The following is a 27061-nucleotide window of genomic DNA, read 5'->3' as shown; positions in this document are numbered from 1 at the left end:
ACAGGCAAAAATGCTAAACCATATAATACAAGCTTTTTACAGGTAATATTATATATTTTTTACCAATGCTATTTAATTATTCGTTTATTTATGTGATTGTCTAATTTAAAGCTGCTAAAAATTTTCTTAGGTATTAACCATATCAGAAAATTACACACTAAAACAATTAAAACCTAGATAGTGAAAGATATATTTACTTCTGGGAACACACACACTGCAAAATGGTAAGAAGTACAAAGTCACAATGTAAATGTCATAAACACAAAACCATAAATAAGACTGCACCTGTTCCTTCTGCAAAGAAAGGCAGTTAGTTTCTTTATGTGCAGCTTATAACGGTACATAGATATAGGTCAACTGTAAATGTGTATAGAGTGTGAGCACCGTTTGTTACCCAAAACAGTAATAAAAAAAAAATCTACATTTGATTTTTTTGAAAAGAGAATTAGCAGGAGACCATTTTGAAACATAGTCCAATAAGTACTATGCCCATTCTGTTTATATTACAACATTTACACTAACAAAAAAGAATCCACTCAACTTCAACCTTCATTGAATCTACAGTGAAATAGAAAACAATGGTAAATGTTATTTAGTTTTATTAGGCATTGCTATGTTTTTAACTTATATTGATAAAAATAGGAGAGGTGACATAGCAAGTTACTGTTTTAAAGCCAAAGGAACTATACAGAAATGCAGTTCAACTGGATGATAACATCATTTGTTCAACATAGAGTAAACTAAGATAAAATTAGTTGCAAAATGTATACGAAACTGCATAGCATGTCGTGCAAATCCTAATGAGATAACCTTCTGCAAACAAACTGGGGCATCACTGCTAACAATCTATTAAAATAGGGGTGGGGATATGTATTTAGGTAGAAAAGCATCTCACAGCTGGAAAGAATATACTTATTAATATATTCACCTCTGGCAGTGTTTGTTCTAGCACTATACTTGAAATTGTCAACAAAAAAATATTGTTTATATTTTTTTGAAAGAATAAACATTACACTAATATCACAATTTTGTGTTTTCTATCTTACTGAGTAAAATGACTAAAATAGGGTTAAAATAAAACTTATCAACTGATAAATAAATAACAGATAAAAAAATTGTTATTTAGAAAATTTTAATGAGGAATTCACAAAATTTACTTAAAACTATAATCCCTGAAGCCTACGAGAAAAGTTGTAATGCTGATCCACATTCTTCATCAGCATCTTTATTTTGCACATGTGTCAATCAGCACAGGCAGCAAGTATCCAGCTATCCCAACCCCCACCGATGCAGCTGAAGTAAGACACAAAAAGCCAGAGTCTATTTATGTGTGTGTGTGTGCATGAAGTGCGTGGAATTGTATAGGGTAAATAATATATTGTTATTTGGAATACATACATTTCAAGTGTTTTCAGTTTCCAAAACAATCTGGATAAATGTAGCATGACAGGGCCAGAATCTACTCAGTGTAAAATGTATCAAGGACTTTTTATGTGCTTTTTCTGTATTCATTTACTCTTTATTTCAGTTCAGTCTAAGATACAACATAAATAAGCTAAAAAGGTATAGAACAAAAATCTATTTACTTGTCTATATACCCACATCACCAATAGAGTACTGGATTTACTGTTTTCCAATAGATACAGATACTAAGCTGCATCTCTAGATCTGGTAATGTGGGACTCTTTAAATATGCCACAAGTAAGGTAAGCATGATGTAAGAATTAACTTTTCGAAAACAGATAAGCGTGATCAACAGTGACGACTCTTAAACACTAAATAAATATTGAGAAAAATAATATATGTCATAATTATCTATACTAAAATAAGGCAAATTCCTGACTGACTGACTGACTCACTCATCACTAATTCTCCAACTTCCCGTGTAGATGGAAGGCTGAAATTTGACAGGCTAATTCCTTACAGCTTACTTACAAAAGTTTAGCAGGTTTCATTTCAAAATTCTACATGTAACGGTCATAACGGTCGACAACGTCTGCTATGTTGAACTTTCTTATTTATGGCCCCATCTTCACGAAATTTGGTAGGCGGCTTCCCTGCGCTAACCAAAACCGATGTATGCACTTATTTCACTGGTATGACGCTACTGTTGGCCGCCATATTGAACTTTCCAATGGTCTTTGTTACTTATGGGCCCATCTTCAAGAAATTTGGTATGCGGGTTCCCAACGCTAACTGAATCCTACTTACGTACATATATATGTCCATAGCCTGCAGCTCAGTCGCTGTGTGAGGTGGCATTGGGTCCCCCATCCCCACACCTCTCACGTTGTTGGCTGCCTGCCTATATAAGGCCGTCCGTCGCTCCGGTCTCTTCATTCACTTCCTTGCTTTGCCATGGGATTCACGTCTCCCTGCTGATAACTGCAGCCTTTTTATTTAATCCACAGCTTCTCCGTTGTTTTATTGTGATTATTGTTATTGTGTAGGTATTTTAGACTTACTTTATATTGTTCAGTTACCCATTTCCTTTATCATTCCAACCGTACCCCCTTTAACATGTATATCAATGTGATCACCATCGATCAAAGAACTGTCATTTACCGAGTGGTTTCCATGCCCGGAGATGGCACCTGCCTTTTCCATTCTCTATGTTACATATCAGGCTCACTCTTGATATCTGGAGGAACATTGTGTCTTATGTATTGAATGACTGGGACAGGTTCAAGGTGTGGACTGATGACGGTACAGGAGATAATTATACTACACAGGAGCACTATAAGAGTGAAATGCTTAAGCCCTTCACCTATGCTTCTGCTTGTGAGTTGAAGGCTGCCGCTGAATTGTTCGGTTGTCACTTTCAAGTGTACCGAAATGGCCAAATATTTTTACACCTTTGGACAACCGTCAATGCCTCTTAAACATCTTAGATTCACAGGTGACGATTTCAGTAGTGGACACTTTGATGTTTATGAATGTTTAAACTCTCAAAAGCTGGATGCGAAGTTATTGATGAAACCGGTTGTATGCTTACAACGCTTGACAGATGTCAAATGTCACTTCAACACAACAAGTCCTGCAAATATTAACGTAATTGAAACAAACCATGAAATTTAAACCGATTATGACAGCAGCAATCCAAGCTGTGACATTTGAGGCAAGATTGCTTTTCACATGGTCAACTGTATGTTGCATGCTCAAGAGTAAGCTCAGCACACAGCTTGGTCATATTACAACCAGAGGGATGAACTGACAACGTGGCATACAAAGAGATCCTTAGCAAATAATTATTGGTATAGTTTCCCTCAGTTTAAAAAGGTTTACTTTTCTTCTTTATAAAAAAGTTTAAGGCAGTACTTCGCCGCTGCGAAGCGTGGGCATTTTGCTAGTCCAAAATAAAATCAAGGTGAAATCTGAAGGTTCCCTAAAGTAATTCTCTCCACAACACTACTTAGTAATTTATTCCACATGTCTGATTCATTTTGTGAAGAAAAAAATTACTAACATTTGTGTGAAATATGCTTTTAACAAGTTCACAAACATGTTTCCTGTAATCTTTCTTGCAGAATTGATTTTAAAGTAACGGTTCAGATCCACTGTTCTAATTCATTTCATAATTTTAAACACTTTGATCATGTGTTCTCTCTTAATCTTAAACTGAAAATACTAAACTCTTTTAAACTCTTCTCATTGCTTGTACATCTAGGTCCTAGAATTAGCCTAGTTGCTCTTCTCAGTACATTCTTCAGGGCTCTTTTCTGTAATATGGAGACGAAACTGTATAAAATCCTCAAGAAGAGGCCTCACAAGTAATTTACTGCATTATAACATAGGCATAATCTCCATCGACTTATATTCCAAACACAGTGATATATAACCTAACATACTGTTATCGTTAATCTATGCTTATGTACACTGTCTTGCTATTGATAGTGACAAGTACACTATAACACCTAGATCCTTCTCATAAAGTATATTTCAAGTTTCAAACATCCCATTGTGCAATAAAAAGACCTACCATTATATACTCAAAATGACAAGTAAATCACTCATAATACTCACTACAGAGTCATTTGGTCCATAGTTTTACCCCCTAATTGGTCTATTTTGAGAATGCAGACATAAGAAAAAAAATACGAAGTTGCAGGTTTCAGGTTTTTGGGCTACTTTTATAATGTTCTGCTGCCATGTGAAATAATGTATTTAGTTTTCTTGTGGATGTTTGTGGTTCTTAATGCTAATAGCCTGATAAAGGGAAAGAGACTGGATAACCGCAGAGAGACAGACATAGGAGACAGAGTATGTAATTTATTGCACACATCTCAAGCTCCATATGCGCAAAGCATACAATTATGCAACTCAAAATTATATACCAAGCACATCTGTCTCACTTAAAACTGTCCAAAATGTTCCTAGGTCAAGATCCAACCTGTGAACGCTACAATCAAATCCCAGCTTCACTGGGTCACATGTTTTGGGCCTGCAGCAAATTAACATCATTTTGGAACAAAATTTTTAAGTGCCTTTCAGACAGCCTTGGTGTCACAATCCCTCCTAACCCATTAACAGCTGTGTTTGGTGTTATTCAAGATGAGCTTAAAGTGGAGAAGGACAAACAAACTGTGATTGCCTTTACTACACTACTGGCACGCAGACTGGTTTTACTAAACTGGAAGAATCCTAACTCTCCTCTTTTAATCAGTGGTAAACCGATGTTTTATACTATTTGAAACTGGAAAAAATCTAATTCTCAGTTAGAGGATTCGTACAGAATTTTTTCAAAACCTGGCAGGATCTAATCAATAATATTGTAGAATAAGCTCTTAAAGCACCATTCATCTCTATTGCCCTTTTAAACTAACCAATTTAGGTATGTTTACAAGCTTTAAGTTTTACTCCGTTGGCCTTACTCTCTTTCTTAGGGGTGGGGGTTAAGTTGTTTTCATCCTATTTTTTTTTTTGTAAAAAAGTATTTATTTGTATGGAATGATTACAATAAAATTAATAAAATAAAAAAAATTTCTGGCACACATCATCCTGACCCAAGTCACAAATGTGGTATAGCGGGTTTGCGGCTTTAAAAAAAAAGGGCCAGATTTTAAATCTTGTCGTTCTCCGTGGGTGCGATTGCACGACTGCGGGGAGTTAATGACGTAGTTGGAGCGAGTCGCACCTACACGTGTGGGTGCGTTCATTCTCAGTTGCTTCATTGGCTCCCTGTGGCATGTAATTAAGGCGCTGCGCCCAAGGAGGCGCGCAGGGGTATGTACATATTTGAGTCAACAGCAGAGAGAGGGGGAGCGATCAATTGAGGTGAAGAAAAAGGAGGTTAAACGACGTGAAAGAGCCATCTTAGCAGCAATGATCTGGCAACCTGTAAGGAGGAGACAACACGAACTCGGGCCCCGTTAAAGAGCGATTGGTTGTGGTGATCTTGGGGCTAGGCCATCCCACTGAATGTTCGAGTGAGTGGGGTGAGCAAGGCAGGTGTCCTCCTGAGGGATCTGAGGAGCGACTGCGGGAGTGCGAAGGATGAAGGGAGGAGAGTCGACCTCGGATGGTCTGGCAGTGACGGAGGTTGGCCGAAGGAGCTTGTGGATGTTGGGTCTCCACCGGCTACGAGAGTTATGGGTGAGCCGGGGAGAACTAGGGAAGGAAGTGTGACAGGATTGGGAACAGTGAGACTGCATTTTTAACCTCGGATTTTAAAGGATTTATTTATTGTTTTTATCCCCACTGAACACTTGTTTTCATGGGTTTATTGGAACTGTGGAGCACTGCACTAACTGTTTGTTTGCCGATACATTATTGACTTTGTTTGGACACTGTATTGATTTTTCTGCAATAAAAGCACTGGAAGTATCCCCTGGCTTCATTTGAGAATTGTCCTCATATGTCAGACTGATCTCGGTGACATTACCGACGGTGTTGGGTTCAGAGCTCCCGGAAGGAGTTGGGAGTATTGTCACAACAAATGCCTATTTCTACAAATTTTTCAATTTGACTCAAGATAGTACTTTTTGGCTACAACGTTTCACACACACGAAGAGATAAAAGGAAGACAACAAGAAGAGAGAGAAAACTATGAAAGTTACAAGATGAATAAATGAAGCTGGCTAGCTTTATGCTAATTGCCAGTAGGCCTGCCTAACTGACAATGTCAGCCAAATTCAGAAAATACAGGAAAAAAATATTACAAAGGCTAACATGAAGAAACAGGGCTTAATGGAGTGGATTTTGAAGTTTTCCCACTAATGGTGGTAAAGCATACTGCAAGTACTGTAAATCAGTACAATTACACTAGTCACCCATGCTCCAAAAGAGAAGCACAAAAAGAATGCACCATTCTCCAATGCCAAAACTCTATTTGACAGTTAATTTACTAGAAAGAATATTGCTGTGACGGGGGGAGAGTTGCAGCTTGCTCTTAATATTGCCTGCCATTCAAGCATCTTAACTATCGATCATTTGGGATACATAATGGGATAAATTTCCAAGAAAGGTGTTACATTTGCACAGCAAAATGCACAAAGCTAATCAATTCAGTGATAGGGCATGTGGCACATGAAGATATTCTAGATGACATAGGCAATGGGCCATGTTCTTATTCTAGATGAAAATACGATGTGGCAATCAAAAACAGCTATATGCAGTCATCAGATACTACAGCAAAAAACACTCACAAGTGATTAACACTTTTGCTAGATTGAAACACATTACAACTGTAAATTCACTATTCATATTAAATGCATTATTCAAATTCTTGGATGACAACAAGCTGTTAGTGTAGAATTTCATTGGTCTATAAACTGATGGCAGCAATACAATATGAGTGGACAACATAATTCAGTGATGCAGAAATTTCAGAAAGCGGACCCTTCATTTTACATACATGAAGTGAGTATGCCATTCCCTTAGGCTGTGTGCATGAAAAGCTGTGAATGTTCTATCCTGAAATGTACAGTATAGGGTTTCTCATACCTATAGTTGGTGTTCGAAAGCCACTCACCATCTACAAAAATAAGTAGTCAAACAAGACAATAAATGTAGGTGAATCCCCATGAAGATTGTGCATTTGTCTGACAGTAGGTGGATTGCAATCAGTGAATGCATAAATCATATCCTTGCACATTATGATGAGCTAAAGCTGCATTTCCAAGACAGTAGAAACTGTATAAATCAGATCCACCTCAAATTTCTCCAACCCATTGTATCAAGAGTTAAACAATTAATAAACTCTTTCAACTTGAGACATCCAGCCATACCAAACTTATTGAACAGACCACCATTTTCTATTAGTCTCTTCTTGGGCACATAGCATTGACACCGCCATTCCAATGCTGGCAAAACATTATTGTATTTACTTTGTTTGATGAAAATCTTCTGTCCCTTGATGCTGTAGATTTTGAGATGCAATTTCGATTTCCTTTGCATGCATCAAGAGGATTAAATGACCAAATTGTAAAGGATGTCAAAGTCCAATGTAGGAATTACATGCTGGAGTTGATCACAGAAATCAGAAAGTGGCTCTCACATTTCTGTCACCAAGCCCTGCTCTGTGTTCAACTAAGCCAAACATAAAGTAGATGATCTCCCTTTCTTTTTTCTTATAAAAGGAGATCTATAAAAAGCAGAGCAACAGTGGAGAGTCCTGCAAACTCTAAACTGGAAAAAACTGGAAAACAGCAAAATTGATTACTTCTGGATGTAAGGTGCTGAAATGTGCATATACATACAGCAGGTAATAGAGATTTTGAGGAACTTGCAAACTCTGCCATATCTCTTCTTGGTTTGCCATTCAGTAATACTTTCAGTAATATTTTCCAGCTTGGAGCAGACACCTCTGTTAGGTATAATTAGGATCTGTGCTCCTCATGCACAGGAATCAGATAGTCTACCATAATTTCAAACAATCCACAAGGATATTTTCTCTTCACTGCAGGTATTTACTTATCTTCAGCTGAGAAAGATGACGAAGAGAGCATTAAGACTGCACTGTATATAGTTCCTGATCAAAATGGGGATGGGGGAGGCAGCTCAGTGAGGATGTTTGTAGAATTTGCAATGCAAAACCTCTGTAAAGTCAAAACTGAAAAAGACAGACTACAAAAAATAGCCAGCAGGCAAAATTTAATGTGTGCTTGTGTTTGCAAATGGTAACCGAGAACAAATAGAAAGGTTGCTTGTAAGTAGATAAAGGCCAATGAGGAGGGACAAGGACACAAGTAACAGTCATGAGAAAAAGATAAGTACAAGTCAGTAGTTATAACTCAGGTATTAAAATATGAAGGATGCAGTACTGCTTTAATTATTTGAATTATACAGGCATTTCAAATTTCAGGCTATTTTCAGCTTTAATTGGGTGGGTTTTAAGAATATGTTGGGCTGGATATTTTTGCTGGACATGGCAAAACTGCCTAACTATTACTACCTCTTCCAGCAAGATGTCAGCACATGTAGATACTGCGGCTGCTCTGGGTCCAAAGAATTTGGTGCGAAATGTGCTCACAGGGATCGTACAGAAAGCTTACTGTCACTATACACTGCTTTGAACTGAAAATCTCATACTGACCTCTAAGGATTTATGAAACATTCTGACCTGTCATTGTTTACACACGTCTTAAACAACTATTATCATACACTGATAATTTCTGTATTATCTATATCTATTATTTATTATTTATTTACTTATTATATTACATATCTTACACATCAATATTGCTGCTACTTGTTTGTCCTATCTTTGCACAATGTCTTGTCTTGTTTGTTTGTGTTTTAATTATAAATTTTAAAATTTTTATTCTATTTTTAATTTACTATTTGCACATCATGTTGTTACACTGTGGACCCTGAGCTTCGCAATTTCGTCTATCTGTATACTTGTATATGGTTGAGATGACAATAAAGTTCACTTTGACTTTGACATATCTTGGCATTTTGTGGAGATCAGGCTGTGAGAACAAGGCCTCACAGCTATCAAAATAAAGAACTACCACTGTCGTAAATAATGTCAATGAAAACCAAAGTGAGGTAAACAAGGTCATGTCCACATCGAGACAGAAAAAAATCCAATTAGACTGGTGCTCCTTTCTATCCTGCTTTTGTATTTTTGCTCACTGGACAATAAGCTGAATAACCTCAAGACTTCAACAATGAGATGAGGAACTGTTCTATTTTTACCTTTACTGACATTGTCATTCAGTTGGATGGACTAACCACTTTCTGAGCTGACATAGCTGCTTTAGCAACTGGCAAGGTGTGAGGAGGCAGCCTGTGTGTTTATGTGTAGAACAAGTGGTGCTGAACTGCTGTCAAGCCACTGCTCTCCAGTGCTGAAATGTAAAACTGTAAAGTGCCATCCTTTTCACTTGCCACTGGAGTTTACCGTTACTTTTATTCTAGTTATTTATATCCCTCCAGGAGTTAATTCTAAAAAGGGCTGATAGTACTTTACAGAACTGTTACTGAACTGCAAATTTAATTCACATGAACTTGAAGACAGTTCTCCCTTTTCTCAATACATGAACTTTCCAACCAGGGGAGAAAACAAACTGGATCTTGTGTTTACAACCTCTTTTAAGGTTACAAAGCTGTATCCAGCCAACATCTTGATTTTTCTTATCATGTTTCAGTCATTAGCTACTGCCTGTATACATAACACTGCTTAAAACAGTGCAAACCAACTTTTATAAAGGATTAGGGTGTAGTCAGAGGAAGCTGTTTCAACCCTGCAGGACTGTTTAGATCTTATAGACTGGGATATGTTTAAAGTAGTTGCTGACTATGATCATGAGATCAACTTGAAGGAGTATGAATCATCAATCACTGGCGAAACTGACAAGGGCATAGATGATATGACTAGCTCAAAGGCCATCAGAACATGAGCAAATCACAAATTGTGGGTGACACTGGAGGTACTTGCACTTTTAAAAGCTCACAATGCCACCTTTAGACCAGGTGACAAGGTACCCCTCAGGATGACGGGGGAAAACCTATCTGGTGAAATCCAAGCAGCTAAATGAAATGATGGCAAGAAAATCCACAGCTACTTTCAGGACACCAGAAACACACAATGCATGTGGCAATGAATTCAAGCCATCAGAGACCACAAAATGACATCAACTTGTCTGCAGTTGTGATGCCTCCCTTCCAGATATTCTAAATAACATATATGCATGGTTTGATGCCCCAAATGACATACCAGCGAGGAGGTCTATCCTTCCCCAGGAAGAATAGTTACTGTGCTTCTCCACTGCTAACATGAGAAGAACTTGGCTGAATGTAAATCCATGCAAAGTTGCCGAAAGAGACTATATACCTGGGACTGCTCAGGGAATGTACAAACCAGCTTACAGATATTTTACAGATATCTACTAACATTTCCCTCAAGCAGGTAGTTGTCCACAAATGCTTCAAAACCAAACCATTATCATACTAGTGCCTAATAAGTCCTCTGTCTCTATAGCACTCACACCTGTCATCATGAAGTGCTTTCAGATGCTTATTTTGGGCAACTTCAAAGCTGGACTTCTCACATCACATTACCATCTCCAGTTTGCCTATCACCTAAACCATTCCACCGAAGATGCCATATCAATTACTGTTCTTCTGGCCCTGTCCCATCTAGACAAAAAGAGACACTTATGCTACAATGCATTTCACATTAATTTCAGTTTAGCTTTTAACAACTTAATTCCTCAGAAGATCATATGGAACATATGAAAGTTGGGTCTGCTAGGCTATGATATTTCTTTATGCAACTGGATTATTGACTTCCTGAGAGACAGACCCCAAACAGTCCATGGTGGAAGCACTGTCTACAGTACCATCGTGTGGAGCACTGGCACAACCCAGGGCTGTGCACTCCACCCAAATCTGTTCACTCTGCTGGCTCATGACTGTATGGCTGCATATAGTTTCAACACCTTCATTAAGTCTGTGAATGGCAAAACAGAGATGGGTCTTATCAGCAACAGGGATAAGTCAGCTTAAAAAATGAAGATATGATGATTGGAAAACATGTGCAAGTGTAATAATCTGGCTCTTAATGTGGATACGACAAAAGAGATGATTATTGACTGCAGGGTGGCTCACAATGTCCACATCCTAATGCAAGGTCTCTGTGGTGGAATTTGTGAAAAGCATTAAATCCCTTGGTGTGCACCTGACAGCTGACCTTACTCGGTCAATTAACACCATCTTCTTGCACCTAAGGCTCCACTTTTTTCAGTGGCGGCAGAAAGAAAGCCTACCTCCTCCCATTCTCACCATATTCGATAAGAGCAACATGAACAGTGCTCAGACCAACTGCATCACTGTTTTGTTTTGGAACTGCAGTATCATTGACCATAATGTCCTAAAACAGGGACATCCCTGCCTTTCATTGAAGACACCTTATAAAGTGTTGAATCTACAAAGCCTATAGCACTGTAAAGGACTGCTCCCAAACCTTCCATGGCCTCTTTGTTCAAATTCCATCTAGAATAAGGTACTGTAGCATCTAAACCAGTTCTGCCAGGTTGTGGAATAGCTTTTACCTCTTTTCTTTCAGGACTTGGAACTTTGTGTTGCCCTGCTGCCTTCAGATCTGCTCCTAACATCTTACAGTATTTATATGCTGTACATTTGTTACACTTGTTAATAATGTTTTTCATGCTTATTTGTTATTATTTATTTATTACTATTTCAAATTAATACTATCTATTCACTTACATATTTTTATTTATCTATTTATAGTATAGTACAGTTCTGTACCCGTCTTCAACTTGTCCTGTATGGGTTAACATGTTCTTATTTTTATGTTCCAATACAGTCCAGGGGAACATTATTTTGTGCCACAGTATGCTATAATACAGTGTATGGACATTATAAAAATAAAGCCACTTGACTTTAAGGTCTTCAACAGCCATTTTATTTTATTTGCAGTACAATAAATTCTTTCTTAACCAATAAGAAAGAAGTCAGTAATGACTAGACCCTTTATAATGAGAGGACATTTACTTTTAGAACAACTCATCTCAGCTGCCTGTAAAAATAATTGCAAAGAGCAACCAGAAGTAATGCACACTTTGCAGTAGAATTTACTTTTCTCATATTAATATTCTTTAGGTTACAAATTTAAAATTTCAAACCAACATTTGGTGAATAAATACACTGAGCAATGACAGACGTGTTTTGTGTACAGGTTAGCCTCCTTTGCATGTTATTATTTGTCAGTAACAAACTACTGAACTATATCCTTCCATTACAGTATGCTCCTCACAACATATCATATTGAAGTTTCTACCCAAAATTACGATTATGATATTTGTTCTACATTGTCTTCATTTTGGTTTCTTTTATGTCTTGTTTATTTATAGGCTCGCAATAACTACAGTAAATAGGCACAGTTGTTATGTGTTTTTTTTATTTTAATTCTATACAGTGTCCCTTTGCAAATACAATGTGCATCTAACAGATAGATATGAAAATATATGCCCATATATAGCATTTGTATTTTTCCTTGTTGTCCACTTTATATCTTCAGAAAAGTGGTAAGGCAGTCTGTGTTATGTCTTTAGTGTGAAAGGCATTGTCAATGAAAATGAATATATTACATTGAGTTTTTGCAATTGTGAAAAATTAAGCAGATGTATACATTCATTACCAGGATTCATTTGCAAGTGATACAAATAAGATCTAATTTCTTCACTTTCATACTTACTTTTATGCATGCAACGCTTCATTGCTGCATCAACATCACTTCCAAAAACATAACTTTACCTTACTGAATTTAATTAAAAAATAATTCATACTATATTACTATTTTACTTACACCAATACTATTTGGTTATTTTTTTATTTCATTCACATAATAAAAATTTTACAGTTCCAACTTCATTTCTTTTTCTTTAACCTTTTTCAAAAAAGCTCCATGGGTTTCTGGCACCAGTAATCACAACCAAATCACAGTCTGTGCAGTCTGCATGGTATTCCAGTGTTTGTATGTATTAAAAAATATGTATGTATAAGATTAAGTGTTTATGCTAAACTAACCTAATATCGGCAGGAATAGGTGTGTTAGGTGTACCCTGTGAAAGACTGCTGCCCCATCATTAAGTTGGGGTCTACCATTCTACATCCCTGTGATGCTAAAGTGGAATTAAGCCTAAAATTAAATTAAGTAGGTAATGTAACTTCATGGTCAAGGTGTGCTCAGGTGATAAGTAAAAACAGAATTATACCAGTTTTATTTTAATGAAATAGGTTGCTTTTTTTCCCCAAGTTATATCTGACACGATTAAGTATTTAATACAGTTGGCACCCACAATTTGTGGGCTTCTCATCAATACTTAAATGGAAATTATTTTGCAAGTTTTGCAAATAGTAAACAGGAAAGATTTCATTCCTACAACGTTGTAGATATGAAGTAAAGACAGGACGCTCAAACAGTGAATGTGGTATGTAGACATCAAATGAACAGAATCTTTGCATCTTTCCTGTTTACTATTAATTGTTAATATTTCAGCGAAAAAGTCACACATTACTTTTCATTTTGACTATACAAATGGATATTAGACATGTGATTTTAATCAACAAAAGCCTTGTGCAATTTGTTTTCCTTTTTTCTATTGACATTTTTCACATCACTTGTTGCTGTCCAGACTTAGTCACCACCAGATGCTGTTGTACTTTCTCTACAAAACATGAGACTAAATTTTTTTCTCGAACACCAGTTCAAACTACATGGGGTAAGTGCAATTAAAAAAAATACATTGTTTTTGGGTGGAGTATTCCTTTAACAATTCGACAGTACGGTATATCAAGAAACCTGTGAAGCTGTTGCTGTACCTACACCAGTGTGTACAAAGACTCTGTATGTTACTGCTGCAGTACAATACAGTGTACAGTACAGTAATTGCATATCATTTTACTTTGTTTTGGTGTTAAATACTGAACTGAATATTTTAAAATTTGTTAAATAATCAAATGTGTTATTGGGAAGGCTTGTGGTCAACAGTACAGTATTAGGATTTGTGGACTTTTGCATTTTATGAAAACCTGAAACATTGCATGCACTGTAAATAGAAAATACATTATTTTACTCATATAAAAAACAATGGTTGTGAAATAATTATAATAAAAGTTCTTTTTCAATTTTTGGAACATATCATACAGTTAATTATGCACACACTGGACACTTTATTTTGTAAACTGGCTAGTTAACAAAAATAACCTGCTCCTACAAACAGCTAATCATGTACTTGCAACTCAGTCTATACTATATATACCAGGCAAACATGGTTTAGAAGTTTAATTGTTCTAAGCCAAATATTATAATGGGCAACATGCTTGATTCAAGTGGCTTTGACCATGGTATAATTGTTGGTGCCAGACATGTTGATTCCAGCATCCCAAAAGAAGCTTAGTTCTTAGAATTGGTGCTAGAAACAAAAATATCCAGTGAGAACTAGCTCTGTACCCAAAGATGTGTTTTCTTCACAAATAGATTAAAGGTCCTGGCACATTACAATTTTTAAAACAATTTTCTGATTTTACTTACATTTTATGATTTCACTTACATAATCAAGTAGTAACAATTGTACCATGCTCCAGTGACTACCAGCCATGTAGTTTAACATCATCAGAGACTAAATCATTCCAATCTTCAACTCACCCTAGTTAAATCAAACAGATTTTCACGTTGTCTTAATTTGTAAGGATGGGGCTGTCTGTGAGTGCTGGCAACCAATGAGTGCTCACCCAAAAGTATAATGCACAGAATGCATCCACGAGGAATAAGGAATATGGGTGTTATAAACCTTGCAAACAGAAGAGAGACACATCTGTATGATGTGTCATGTTTGTTGATCCAGTATAGAGTGTAAAAAAATGCAAAGTGCCTGGATTGTGGATGAACTTGCCATACTACAATACATATAGGGTTGGTAGAGACCTATCAGGGAGCACATTAATTGGAGGTCAGCACGTGCTGAACTCACAATACTTTGGAAATGTGAAACTGTGCTGAAAAGTCATTACAGAGTAGTGTAATTTATCATACCTTGCGACCGCTAGTTGTGTAATATGACATTCTTAAGGTGACAGCATCAGCAACTGCAGATGTCAAATTTAACATTCCCTCTGACTAGAAGTCATGTAATGCACCACCAACTTTAGAAGAGACATCAAAAGGGAATGGCCACACTCATTTACACTAACGGAGAGGAAACAAATATTTAAATAACAACTTTTTATAACATTGGTGTGCAAAAAGGCATCTCTGAATGTACAGTGCATCTGATCGTAAGGAAAATGTGGTACTGTAATAGGAGACCACACTGTGTTTTACTCTTGGAAGCTAAGAAAGGGAAGTGAGGTTACAATGAGCACAAGATCACCAAAACTAAATGACCTGGCATGATAAATGTCCAGTTCTGTTGCAGTATAAAGATGGTAGTGTCAAAATAATGTTCAAAAACAACATGAATCCATGCATCCCTGTTGGTGGTAGCGCAATGGTCTGTGACATGTTTTATTGTCACCAACAGAACATTTTTCGAATGACACTGCACATCTAGACATTGCTGCTGGAAATGTGCATTCTTTTAAGGCCACTGTCTAAGCTTTCAAATGGATACTTCCACCAACGTAACGCACCTTGTCACAAACCATTCATCATCTCATGATGGTTCCATGAACATAGCAGTAAACTCAATTCACTCCAATGGTCTGCACAGTTTCAATAATTCAATGGAACACCAATGGAATGTTTCAATATATTCCAACATTCCTAAGAACTGTTTCCAGCACAATGTTGAAGCAAGTCCTCAAGCAATTCAAATTATTTAAAGGGAAATGCGAAAGTACACATTATTAAAAAGGAGGAACTATAAAAATAATTTTCCAAACTTGCTTATTCCAACACAGGCTCAGAAGGAACCTTTTGTTTTGTGATGTACTTTAGAACATGTAGCAAACTAGACAGTCATTTGGATTTGACAAGTTGACAAAATAGTAGATTTACCTCCTGCTGAGAATCTATTACACTGTAAAGTGTTGCTGAAAAGCCTGTGAAAAATGAATAAATGACAACTTTCAAAACATGTCAAATAGAATATACAGTATGTAAATAACAGACTTACCCTGAATATAACGCTAGGATTCCTTCTTCCCTCCCTATTCTCAGCAAGGCATGAAACATGCCTTTGTACCTGATTTGCGTATAATGAGCATCAGCAGTCTGTCCTTGAACCTGAAGACGGGTCTTAGTGAGGTCAATGGGGAAGGTACCTGCAAAATGACAAGTGACAGACATAGTAATGGTAATGCAAATAGAGTAGACTAGGAAATATACAGATGGCAAAAATTAAAAGCAAAACGTGTAAGGTAATGTTAAATTAGATTAATTATTTAATATGGGGTTAAAGCAACTTATAGAAAACGCAAGCTTTCCAAGAATGTTGAATGTATATTGACACAAAATCGCCTCTTCCACTTCACATACAAAGAAAACAACATATACAATACTAAAAAGCATACTGCATAAGTGAAATCATATATTTCAAAGACAGACTTACCAAACTCTGCAACAATTGAAGCAAGGCCTCCATACAGGAAAGGTTTCCAATTAAGATTTGACATTTTTTAAACTAACAGGTGCCTCTGTGTGACAGAAAATTGACAGAATGTGTTAGTCTGAAACATACTTTAAAAGTTGTGCTACAAACAAATGTAAAAAACTGAGTGTAATATTTAACCATTGCTCCAGCAGCAATGCAGACAATAAAATAGCTGTTGAGCACAACTGAATAGCAATGGGCTGTAAATCACAATCTCACCAATCCAATTCAATGCCACTAGGTGAATGTGTAACCTTGACAAGGTCATAACGCCTACTAGTTCTCCAACCGTAGAAATACTACTTGTAAAGGAATGCAATACTCACTTTTGGATAAAAGCATTCTTAAAAAAATGTCAAAATATTTGTATGATGAGTGATAAGTTAGTTTAAAAAGCAATGAACAAATTCACCTTCTCAGAATATTCCAAATGTTACTGCGTTAAGCAATCTTGTTCAATTAAGTTTGTTTTTGGCATGACAGATAGAAAACAAATGTCAAAAAACAAAAGTAACATTCCATACATCATCCTAGGCTGATTAATAAAAATCTAAAATTGACTGATTCCATGAGTATTCATATCGGATATTACAAGCGTTCAGGTTAAATATGCCTACAGCATCTCTCCGAGATGTCTCCCAGTCAGTAAGCCCGTAAACCAAAAAAACATGAAAACAAATGAACATTTACAGCAAATCTGGTGTAAGGATACTCAAATGCAACAATCACATCAGAAGTAAGAGCAAATTTCCACTAAAAATCCATTAGATGGAATGGGGCAAAGAAGTTAATGGTACTGTCTTACAGATCCAGCATCCCGCATTCAGATTATTATATTTGTGAACTTTACACATTCCTCTTTTGTCAGACTGGGTATGTCTATCCTGGTACTGCCATTATCCTTCCATCGTCAGAAACATGCATGATTAAGATAGTTGGTGATTCCTTTTGTTGGTGTAGGTGTGGATGCATGTGTGAATAAGCCTTGCAATGGCCCTGCACCAAATGCTACCGAGATAGACTTTGACCCCATGCGACCCAGAAAAGGAATATGACAATGTCAGGTTAAAAACACCATAAACAATTGTAAGGTTCACTATAAAGAAATGAAGGAAATGTGGCATACCTGTGAAGCTGTGTTTAAAAGGGAATCCTCAAAAACTGTGCATTTGATTGAGAATGGTGAATATTAGTCAAAAGCAAATTTGAAAGAACTATATTCTTTAGCCCTATATGCCCGGTATGTCTGCTTCATAAATGTGACCTTAATGGTAAAACAGCAGACTCAGTATACGCTGCACATATTTTATGGAGTTGGGGAAGGCTTATGTCTGCCTTCTATGTATGACCTTGTAAGAGGTGCTATTATTTAGGAATTTCCTAAAAAGATGCATTTTATCTGGTCATTGTATTTGTAAAGCTAAAGTATTCTTTACATGCTAAGAAAAATCAAAGTCAATTTTTAAGCACTGTCAATAGTGTGTCATGCCTTTTTCTCTGACTTTAAATGATTTTCATAAACAGGATTGCAATGAGCAACTACATTTTGGAGTGTACCTAGTCTGAAGACATAAGGACTGCACCTCTGTTATGTGAGGCTGATGCTATCCTCTTGGCCCCTCCACCATGCAGTGGAGCAACCAACAAGCGGAGTGTGACACAGTCAAGATTAGAATCAACACTCAAAAATCAGAGGTCTTAGTCCTAAGGCGTGCCCTGTTCTCTGCTGGAGAGAAAGAGTGACAGTTACGGAAGAACTACATACACATACCAGAAGGTAATAATAAACTGAGAACTATGCCTTGAGGCAAAGCTCTACATTTTGAGATCGATCTGCTTCCTCATCAGTGGCATGGCGATGTGTGCTGCCTCACACAGTCAGGTTTCTGCTACCATATTTCATACTTGGCCATGGTCTATGTCAGGGGTGGGCAAAGTCAGTCTTGGAGGGCCGCAGTGGCTGCAGGTTTTTGTTCCAACCCAATTGCTTAATTAGAAAATAATCCTTGCCAATAATTTAATTTCATGACTTGTTAATGCTTTAAATCTGCCATGTCAGGTCATTCTCATATCCTAGATTTTTTTTCCTTTCTAAGGATATCGTCCAAATTATTTGAAGTATAAAATTGAAGAGTAATTCTCAGCCATTTACTTTTTTCTCTTCACTTTCCTTCTAAGTATTTAATTAAACTAAATAGTGCACATTAAATACACACAGGTGTAAATGGAAACAAGGTAAATGGAGAAATGCTAGTTTCTTTTGTCATTTGCATCTTATTTCTAATAAGGAGCAATTAAAAACCAGGAATACAGCTGTAACACTAAAATAGGCAATAAGGGTTCAAAATCTTAATGAGCGAGACAACTAAAATGGAGAAGTGTTACTTCAGCAATAAGTGCTTCTGATTAAGTAACTGAGCTGGAACATAAACTTGCAGCCACTGCGGCCCTCCAGGAATGACTTTGCCCACCCCTGGTCTATGTAATGTTTGCATATTCACTCCTTAAAAACATACATATTAAGTTAATATCCTCTTGTGGTAGACTATGGACCCACTGCAATTTGCCTATCGGACTAAGACTGGAGTGGAGGATGCAATTATCTATCTGCTCTGCAAGGCTTATTCTCACCTGGACAAAGCTGGCAGAATTATTATGATTATGTTTTTTGATTTCTCCAGCACCTTCAATACCATTCAGCCATTCCTGTTAAGGGGTAAACTCAGAAATATTTAAGTGGATAAGACTATAGTGTCCTGAGTAATCTGTTGGGCAGACTGCAGTTTGTGAGACTCAAGGACTGTTTTTCTGATAAGGATATGAGCAACACCGGAGCACCACAAGGAATAGTCCTGTCTCCTCTTCATTCTATACACCTCCAGCTACAAACATAACACCAGATCATGTCACTTGCAGAAATTCTCAGATGATTCTGCAATTATGGGGTATACTGATTGTTGTGATGTAAGATTTTGCATATAATTTGATAAATGCTTTGTATGTCTTCATTTATAATTTAGGCAAAGCAATGTAATTTAGTGTTACTTTCGTGCCACCTGAAACTAAACATCACCATTTTATCAGGTTGTATGTTTGCCAATATTCAAATGTATTTTGCATTTTGTTATTATTTATGAATATTATCAGTAATACATTATTTTATGTGTAACTTAACTCCTGCTTGTCTTTTTACTACATCTAATTGCCTGAGGTTATAGATATAGAAGGGAAGGTGGGGATAAGTTATATAGAATAATACCTTATAAACAGTGGTAAGTCTGTGAGATTAGGCATTCTAAGGCTCCATATTAATAATACAATAGGGGAAAGTAGAGCAATTTATATATTACTCTACCAAGATAAAAAACTGATAAAGAGGATAAAACAGAGTATAGGGGTCGGGTGGAGAGGTTTGGTTCTTGATGCAAAGAGAACTGTCTGCATCTTAACATCAGTAAAACCAAGGAATTGAATACTGACTTTTTCTACTCCAAAGAGTCTCTATGTGCAGTCCCTGTTCTAGGAGTGGATGTAGAGATGGTCCACTCCTACAAGTACATGGGGGTCCACATTAATGACAGGTTAACTGGTCTTGGAACACACAGGAGTTATATAAGAAAGGGCAGAGTAGGTTTTTTTCCTTAGAAGACCGCATTCCTTTAATGTGGGGAATGACATCCTTCACCATTTTTATACCCCTGTGATGGCCAGTGTAGTTTTCTACGCTGTGGTGTGCTGGGCTAGTAACATTACTTCAAGAGAGGCTCACAGAATCAACAAGTTAATTAAAAGGGCAAGCTCAATTATGGGACACACTCTGGACCCCCTGGATTTTGTAGCGAATGACAGAATTAAAACAAAAACTGAGTGCCATTATGAACAATGTTGCACATTCTCTCTCTGACACAACGACACTGAGGACTTTCAGCCAACAAATTATTCAGCAGAAGTGTATCCAGAAACAGCTCATTTATACCAACAGCAACACATCTGCATAAGGATAAATGCCTCACAAGCCTGTGATGGCTTCCAGGGATTCCAGACATTCTGTCTCTATAAAAGCAATATTGGAACAATGTTTCTATACCCTGTGAAGCATTATTTGAGCAAAGTTGCACTGTATATTGCTATTATAATGGTGAGAAAAAGACAATTAACACAGGAATACAGACAGGCTATTGTAATCCTTAAAAATGTAGGACTTTCCTTCAGAGAACACAAGAAAGCCAAGGTGTCAAGGACAGTACAATTTCCTACAACATGAAAGGGAATTTTGAAACTGCAGAAAATTCTGACAGGAACAGGTCTGGCAGATCCGGCGCCACAACAGAATCAGATAAATAGCTTTCTGGAGTCAGCAACTTCAAGCACAGCTTAACAACTGTGATGTATCAGTATATCTAATTGTTTATGTGTTCTATTCTTCCATTTTTGAGGCTGTTAGTGGCTCCTGGCCCATGAAAGTGTTTTTTTTGTCCTTATTTTGCAACTTTAGCAATGGCTTTCTTACTGCCACTTGAACTGTCAAACATTAAACTTAAAGTCTTCTCTTCACAGCTTAAAGTAAGACTTGCTTACTTTGCCTACTGTTAATCAGGGCTTGAAGCGGTTTTCCTGTGAAGCGTTTATCACACAAGCAATATATAACCAATTAATAAGACACACAGATGCAATTTTTTTTTTTTTACTATTTTTTATTTTTATAGCTGAAACCTTAACCTAAGGCATTATAAAAAAATTAAGAATCATGCTTGCCAACATGGTGAATAGTTTTAATTCATTCAGATTGCCCCAACATCATCAATACTTAAACTTCTAATACACTAGCTGCCTAATACAGTCGGCCCTTGGTGTCTGCGGAGGATTGGTTCCAGAACCCACTGCAGATATTAAAATTCATGGGTAGTAGAGTCCCTTATATAAAATGCTGTAGTATTTGCACATAACCTACACACATCCTCTTGTAAACTTTAAATCATCTCAATCTAACACTTCCATGAATCTCATGTTCTTTCTGGTTTATTGTGTGAATACTCAATTCATTATTACTAACCTTACAGCCCACTTAGGCAAATGATATGCCAATTTTCAAAAGATCTAAGATCTTTATTTTCTCATTGAGAGATAGCACTTTATGCTCCCTCTTACGGCCTGCTTATACTCGGGCACAGTAAAGTCTTTAGACTGGTCTATAGAGGATATAAAAATCATGACATGGTTTATAAAAGTGAAACAGTGGAAGCATCACTACAGAGCCTCAGGTGGCAAGAGTAGAAGGACGGTGTGTCAGCCCCACCCTGTCTCCCCCACTGGTCCTTCTCCCGGAAGGTACGCCTACATATCATTTCACTTGCATGGATTCAGTGTAGTGCTCAGTGCACAGCAAAATCAAGTTCTGCCTTGTAGAACCTTCACAAGTTTTTTTTTTTTTATTTTCCCCAAATATTTTCAATCTGCACTTGGCATGGATGTGGAACCCTGGAACCCACAGATATGGAGGTGCGACTGTGCAAGTGTGCTCCTCTTGGTTAAAATACAAGTCATTTTCTTTATTTCTCAGTTGCTTAGCATACTACAGAGGCTTATATTTTTTCCAAAGTTTCATCAGCATGAGTTTTTGTTTTCATCTCTTTTCTGGCCATCTGACTCTCTCTTTTACCATTATAACCAATGGAAGCTTAGAAACTCAGGTTAGTTAATAGTAATTTAATATGCAGTCTGAGACTCTTTCACTTCTAACATTAATTAAGAACTTCTACATATCCACCATCAAAAGTTTCCAGCCAGGAAGTAATACCGTCTGGTTTGGAAACAGCAGGCAGCAGGACCGCAAGGCTATGCAGAGACTGATAATGTCAGCTGAACACATTACTGGCTGTGCACTCTCTAACTTCCAGGACATCTACACCAAGTAATGTCAGGCCAGGGCAAAGAAAATTATCTGAGACAGCAGCCATCCCAACAATGGCCTATTATCTGTGCTGTAATTGGGGAAACGCTATCACTACCTGAAGGCCAGCTCACACAGACTGAGGATGAAATTCTTTCCACGGTCCATCTACATCCTAAATGAAGACAGTGTCTACAGCTATCTGGTGCTAAATCTCTTATATTGTTATTTAGGTTGAAGTTATTTATTATTTACTTATTTGTATAATTGTAATGTATTACAATATACTATTACTGCCGTTTATCATAGTATTTATTGACATTTATAGTCATAAATTTCTTTTATACACTTTGTGTATGAAAATATGCTGTACACATAACTTGTTCCCTTTATCTATAACATTTTAATTGCTAATAGGAATCTGAAGGCAAAGAATTTTTGCATTACATGAAAACATATCAACCTTCATTTAATAAATGATGTTTTAAGGCAGCTACAATACGATCGTTCTAATTTAGCCAAGTTAGCACGTTCGCCTCCTGACTACATAGGTTTTTCTCCGATATCTCATATACGTACCTTGCGCAAAATGCCACACCATAGCGACGCTGAGATGGATTATGTAGGGTTCATTTATTTCAAAATAAGCACCATAAATCAACAGATCCATAGCAAAGGCATAATGTATGCATTCATGGGATGAATATGTAATATTAACAGAGGGCACTTAATCTATTAAGAAAAACATGAAACTAATTTAAACGTACCAAGAACTGAAAGCGAGGATATTATGATGTTTGAAATGATTATGATTTGCTTTGAGAGAATATGCTGCAACCGATTCATTATGTGTAAAATCTGGAAGCCGCACAGAATGTCAACACAACGAGGCTAGTAAATGTCTTTGCTCTATTTGTTTTGCTTATACGTCAATAACTCACAGAGCTTACTCATCCATGTACGAGTCTTGTCTTTAAACCAGACACTGACAAACAACAAACATAGTTTAACAACATTTACGAATTAACCTGAAACGCTCTCATCTAACAGATTATCAAACTCTCGTACACGTTTTAGGCCCACGATGCCAAAGATACGCCTACTTATATACTCGTTCAATTTCATTGGACTACGGCATGGCCAATCAAATTACTGTACAATTTAATTGGCTCTATTTCGCCGGTATCGCAGGTTTCAGTTATCCTTGCCTTAAACAGAAGCGAAAATATTTCTTCAGATTTTTGCTTAAAGCCGTTACAAACAAGAGACACATAAATGTAGCTGGAAACTAATTAATTCTGTTTGTTTTGTGAAATCATGTTTTAAGTCAGGGAAAATGATTTGTACTTGTCCGAATAACCTTGCAAAGCACGCCTTTGAATCTGCAGAACAGTGCAGCATAAGAATATTTATATATGGAGGTTTTACCTACCTGTCAGCGAGGCCCTTGTTAGAAGGGAATCTGTCACTGCACACCAGGAATGTGTGCTTTCGAAACGTATTAGTTGCTAAATGTAATAATGTGCACATATATGATTATTTATATACAGTACACCCAAGCATTCCGATGGTAGACATCTTCTGAGTATCTTTGAGCAAGTGCGCAGAAGCTGCCGGGAACTTGTCTCGCGCACAGGAAGTGTGCAGCAGCCGCGGCTCTTCCGCCGTGTAAGGAGATTTCTCCATTTGTTTCCCTTTTTTACTTTCCTATAGTGTTTCTTTGATTTAATATAACATTGTTATTACAATCATTTATATACATATACGCCTAAGATTTATAGAAAAGATTGAGTCTGTCACTAGCGAATTCCCAGACCTATAAGTACTACGCGATATCGAGCACCTTGTGTTACTGTAATCTCTATATTTATTGGCATGTAAGAAAGAAAGTAAGATCTGTCATATGACAGTATACAAAGTTACAGTATCTTAATCGGAGACAGAATTTTTAAATAATGCTTGATTCGTGTTGTATTCAGTTAGAATAAGACAGTTTCAGAATAATGAGATTATTTGCAACATATAACATTCTCCTATTCATTTAGATTAGATTGCATATACTTTATTAATTCTCAAGGGGTAATTCAAATGTATACCGTAACAAAAACAAAGAATACAAAGATACTGATTTAAAGTACATAAAGTCTTATTAGCGTAAGCCGCCCTAATTCGGGATGTTCGTAAGAAATGAATTATTTTCTTTATGAGGTAGAAGTACATAATAAAGACAACTAGTTGCATTAGATATTTAAAATATTAAAATGTGAGCATCAATTTAAATATTTAAAGTCTCAATATTTTCGATTGTAATAGAAATTTATTAATTTTCACCCTCTGATATAGGTCCATCGACGGTCCGAAAGTACTACAAGAAAGCACCCCCTGGAGGGGATGGGCAGAATTGTTCATGTCCTGTGAAGGAATTGGCTTTTTTGATGTTTTTATCGAACTTTTGCATTGCCTGAACTCAAATTCTTCCTTCGGAGACCACAGTACTGAACAATATACTGGCTACAATGGACTAGAAGAACATTTGCAGTAGCTTACTGTACACTTCAAAAGATCTGGGTCTTTGCAGAAGGTACAGACTGCTGTGTTTGTTCTTACACAGTGCCACTGTGTTGTCAGGCCAGTCCAGTTTGATGTTCATGTCCACTTCCACTTTGTCTCCCTGGATGACGGCTGGTCGAGCAGGCTCCTTGATATATCAGAAGTCCATCACCAACTCTTTTGTCTTGTTGATGTTTAACTGCAGGTGTCTCCCTCTGCACCAGAAGACAAAGTCCTTCAGCAGCCTCTTGTATCCTGCTCATCTTCATTGTTAATGCATCCAATGATGTAGGAGTCGTCTAAGAACTTTTGTAGATTGTAAGAATTGGTATTATACTGGAAGGTCATTGTGCATAGGGTAAACAAGAATGGAGACAGGACGGTTGCCTGAGGTGCCTTAGCATTACACACCTCCATCTCTGATGCCCACAGAGCCTCACAAACTTGTGTTGGTCAGGTAATCCATGATCGAGGAGACTATGGGGGACATCAAGATTTTCTCTAGTCTGTGTGGGGGGGATGTTGTTAAATGCACTGCAGAAGTCAAGGAACATGATCTTGACAGCAGTTCCACCTTTGTCTAGGTGGGTGACCTTGAAGGAAAACTGCAGAGGATCAAGATTATCTGAAACTAGATGTCAGAGCTGTTTCGTCCAGCCTCTGAAAGGTCATCATAGTGTATGCAGTGAGAGGGGGACAAAATGTTTTCCACAGCAGGGGACCATTCTCCAAACTCGGGGGAAGGAAGAATAGGTATTGAAAGACACCACAGAGCTGTTTTGTGCACCCTGGGGCTGAAACCATCAGGCCCCACAACCTTGTACATGCTGAGTTTTCCCCAACTCTCTTCTAACCTGCTTAACTGAGACAGATAGTCTGGGACATGGGAGGGGGTGGAGATTGCTGGTGTATTTTCATCAGAAGGGATTTTCTTGGAGAGGTACAAGGGTCTTGAAGGGAAAAGGTTGCAATACAGAGCCCAGGACCTCTTCAAGTGGTAAACAGAGGCTGGTAGTGTTAGGGGAAGGCTGGATTGGATTGAGTCAAACCTGTTACAGAACTGGTTCAGTTAGTTTGTCTTGTACTTTTTCCCTTCCTCTATAGATTTTACAACTTGCTTCTAGCCAGTGATAGTCCTCATCACATTCTACTCTTCCTTTATGCAGTTCTGTTGCATCTTGTATTCCAGCTTGTCCTGGTAGAGAACTTTCCCCACACAAATCTTTCTTCTGGTCTGACTGCACCCACTTGTTCTTCAGCTTATCCCTAGACTTGGAATGTCCTTTTCTTCCTATCCTGTAGGGTCTTCAGGTCCATTTTAAACCACAGTTTATTGCTGGGTAAACAGCACACCATCTTTGTGGGAACTGTGTTCTCCACACAACACCTGATGTAATCTGTAAACTAATTCAAGGTGGACACCATCTCTGTAACACATAAAGCAACCCTGGACAGGGTGCCCATCAAACACAGGGCACATATAAGCCCATACTAATTAACCTAATACATGCCTTTGGGGATTTGCAAGGTAACCTGAAGTACTTGGTAGAAAACCCATGCAGACACATTGGAAGAAGGAACAAACTCCACACAAGCAATGTATGAAATATGGGGGTGGGGTTTACGTATGGGTCAGGGGATTTCCTAATTAACCCTTTGTACACACTAAAAGCCTGAATATTAAAATTCTGGATGTTCACTGAAATACAGTACATTTTGTAAAAAATTTGTGGCATTTTAAATTCTAACTTAGTGTACCACGGTGACCAGTGAGGTGGCTATGAAGGAACCACCTACCAGGAATTACAAATGGCCCAAGTTCCTTGGTGGAATGCTACAAAATTTCCTGAGTTTCTAAAAGGTCCCTGGTTCCTAATAAAAGATCATGTGGTGGGAAAGCACCTTTAGTGCTAGCTACAATATCCTCAGATACAAGTAAAGGGAATTTTAAGGCATCTTCTTATACAAGCAGGAAAATCATTTATAAGTTTTAGGACCTTTCTTTAAAGCAGGGGTGGGCAAACACGTTCCTGGAAGGCCACAGTACCTGCAGGTTTTT

General features: G+C 37.4%; 1 protein-coding gene across 1 annotated transcript in view; it reads right to left on the bottom strand.

Annotated features, from left to right (window-relative positions):
- Window positions 1-24055, bottom strand: part of slc25a14 (solute carrier family 25 member 14) — a 44621-nt gene extending 20566 nt beyond the window's left edge. Inside the window, exons 1-3 of the mRNA XM_039765930.1 lie at window positions 23885-24055; window positions 16521-16605; window positions 16086-16233 (exon numbers count right to left, since the gene is read on the bottom strand). Coding sequence (XP_039621864.1) covers window positions 16086-16233; window positions 16521-16584 — 212 coding nt within the window. The 5' untranslated portion in view covers window positions 16585-16605; window positions 23885-24055. The remainder of the gene's footprint in view (window positions 1-16085; window positions 16234-16520; window positions 16606-23884) is intronic.
- Window positions 24056-27061: the final 3006 nt, after the last annotated feature.

This window comes from Polypterus senegalus, chromosome 10 (genome assembly GCF_016835505.1).
Source record: "Polypterus senegalus isolate Bchr_013 chromosome 10, ASM1683550v1, whole genome shotgun sequence".
NCBI lineage: Eukaryota > Metazoa > Chordata > Cladistia > Polypteriformes > Polypteridae > Polypterus > Polypterus senegalus.
The sequence above is the reverse complement of the archived record's forward strand: the minus strand, read 5'-3'. Positions and strand labels throughout refer to the sequence as shown.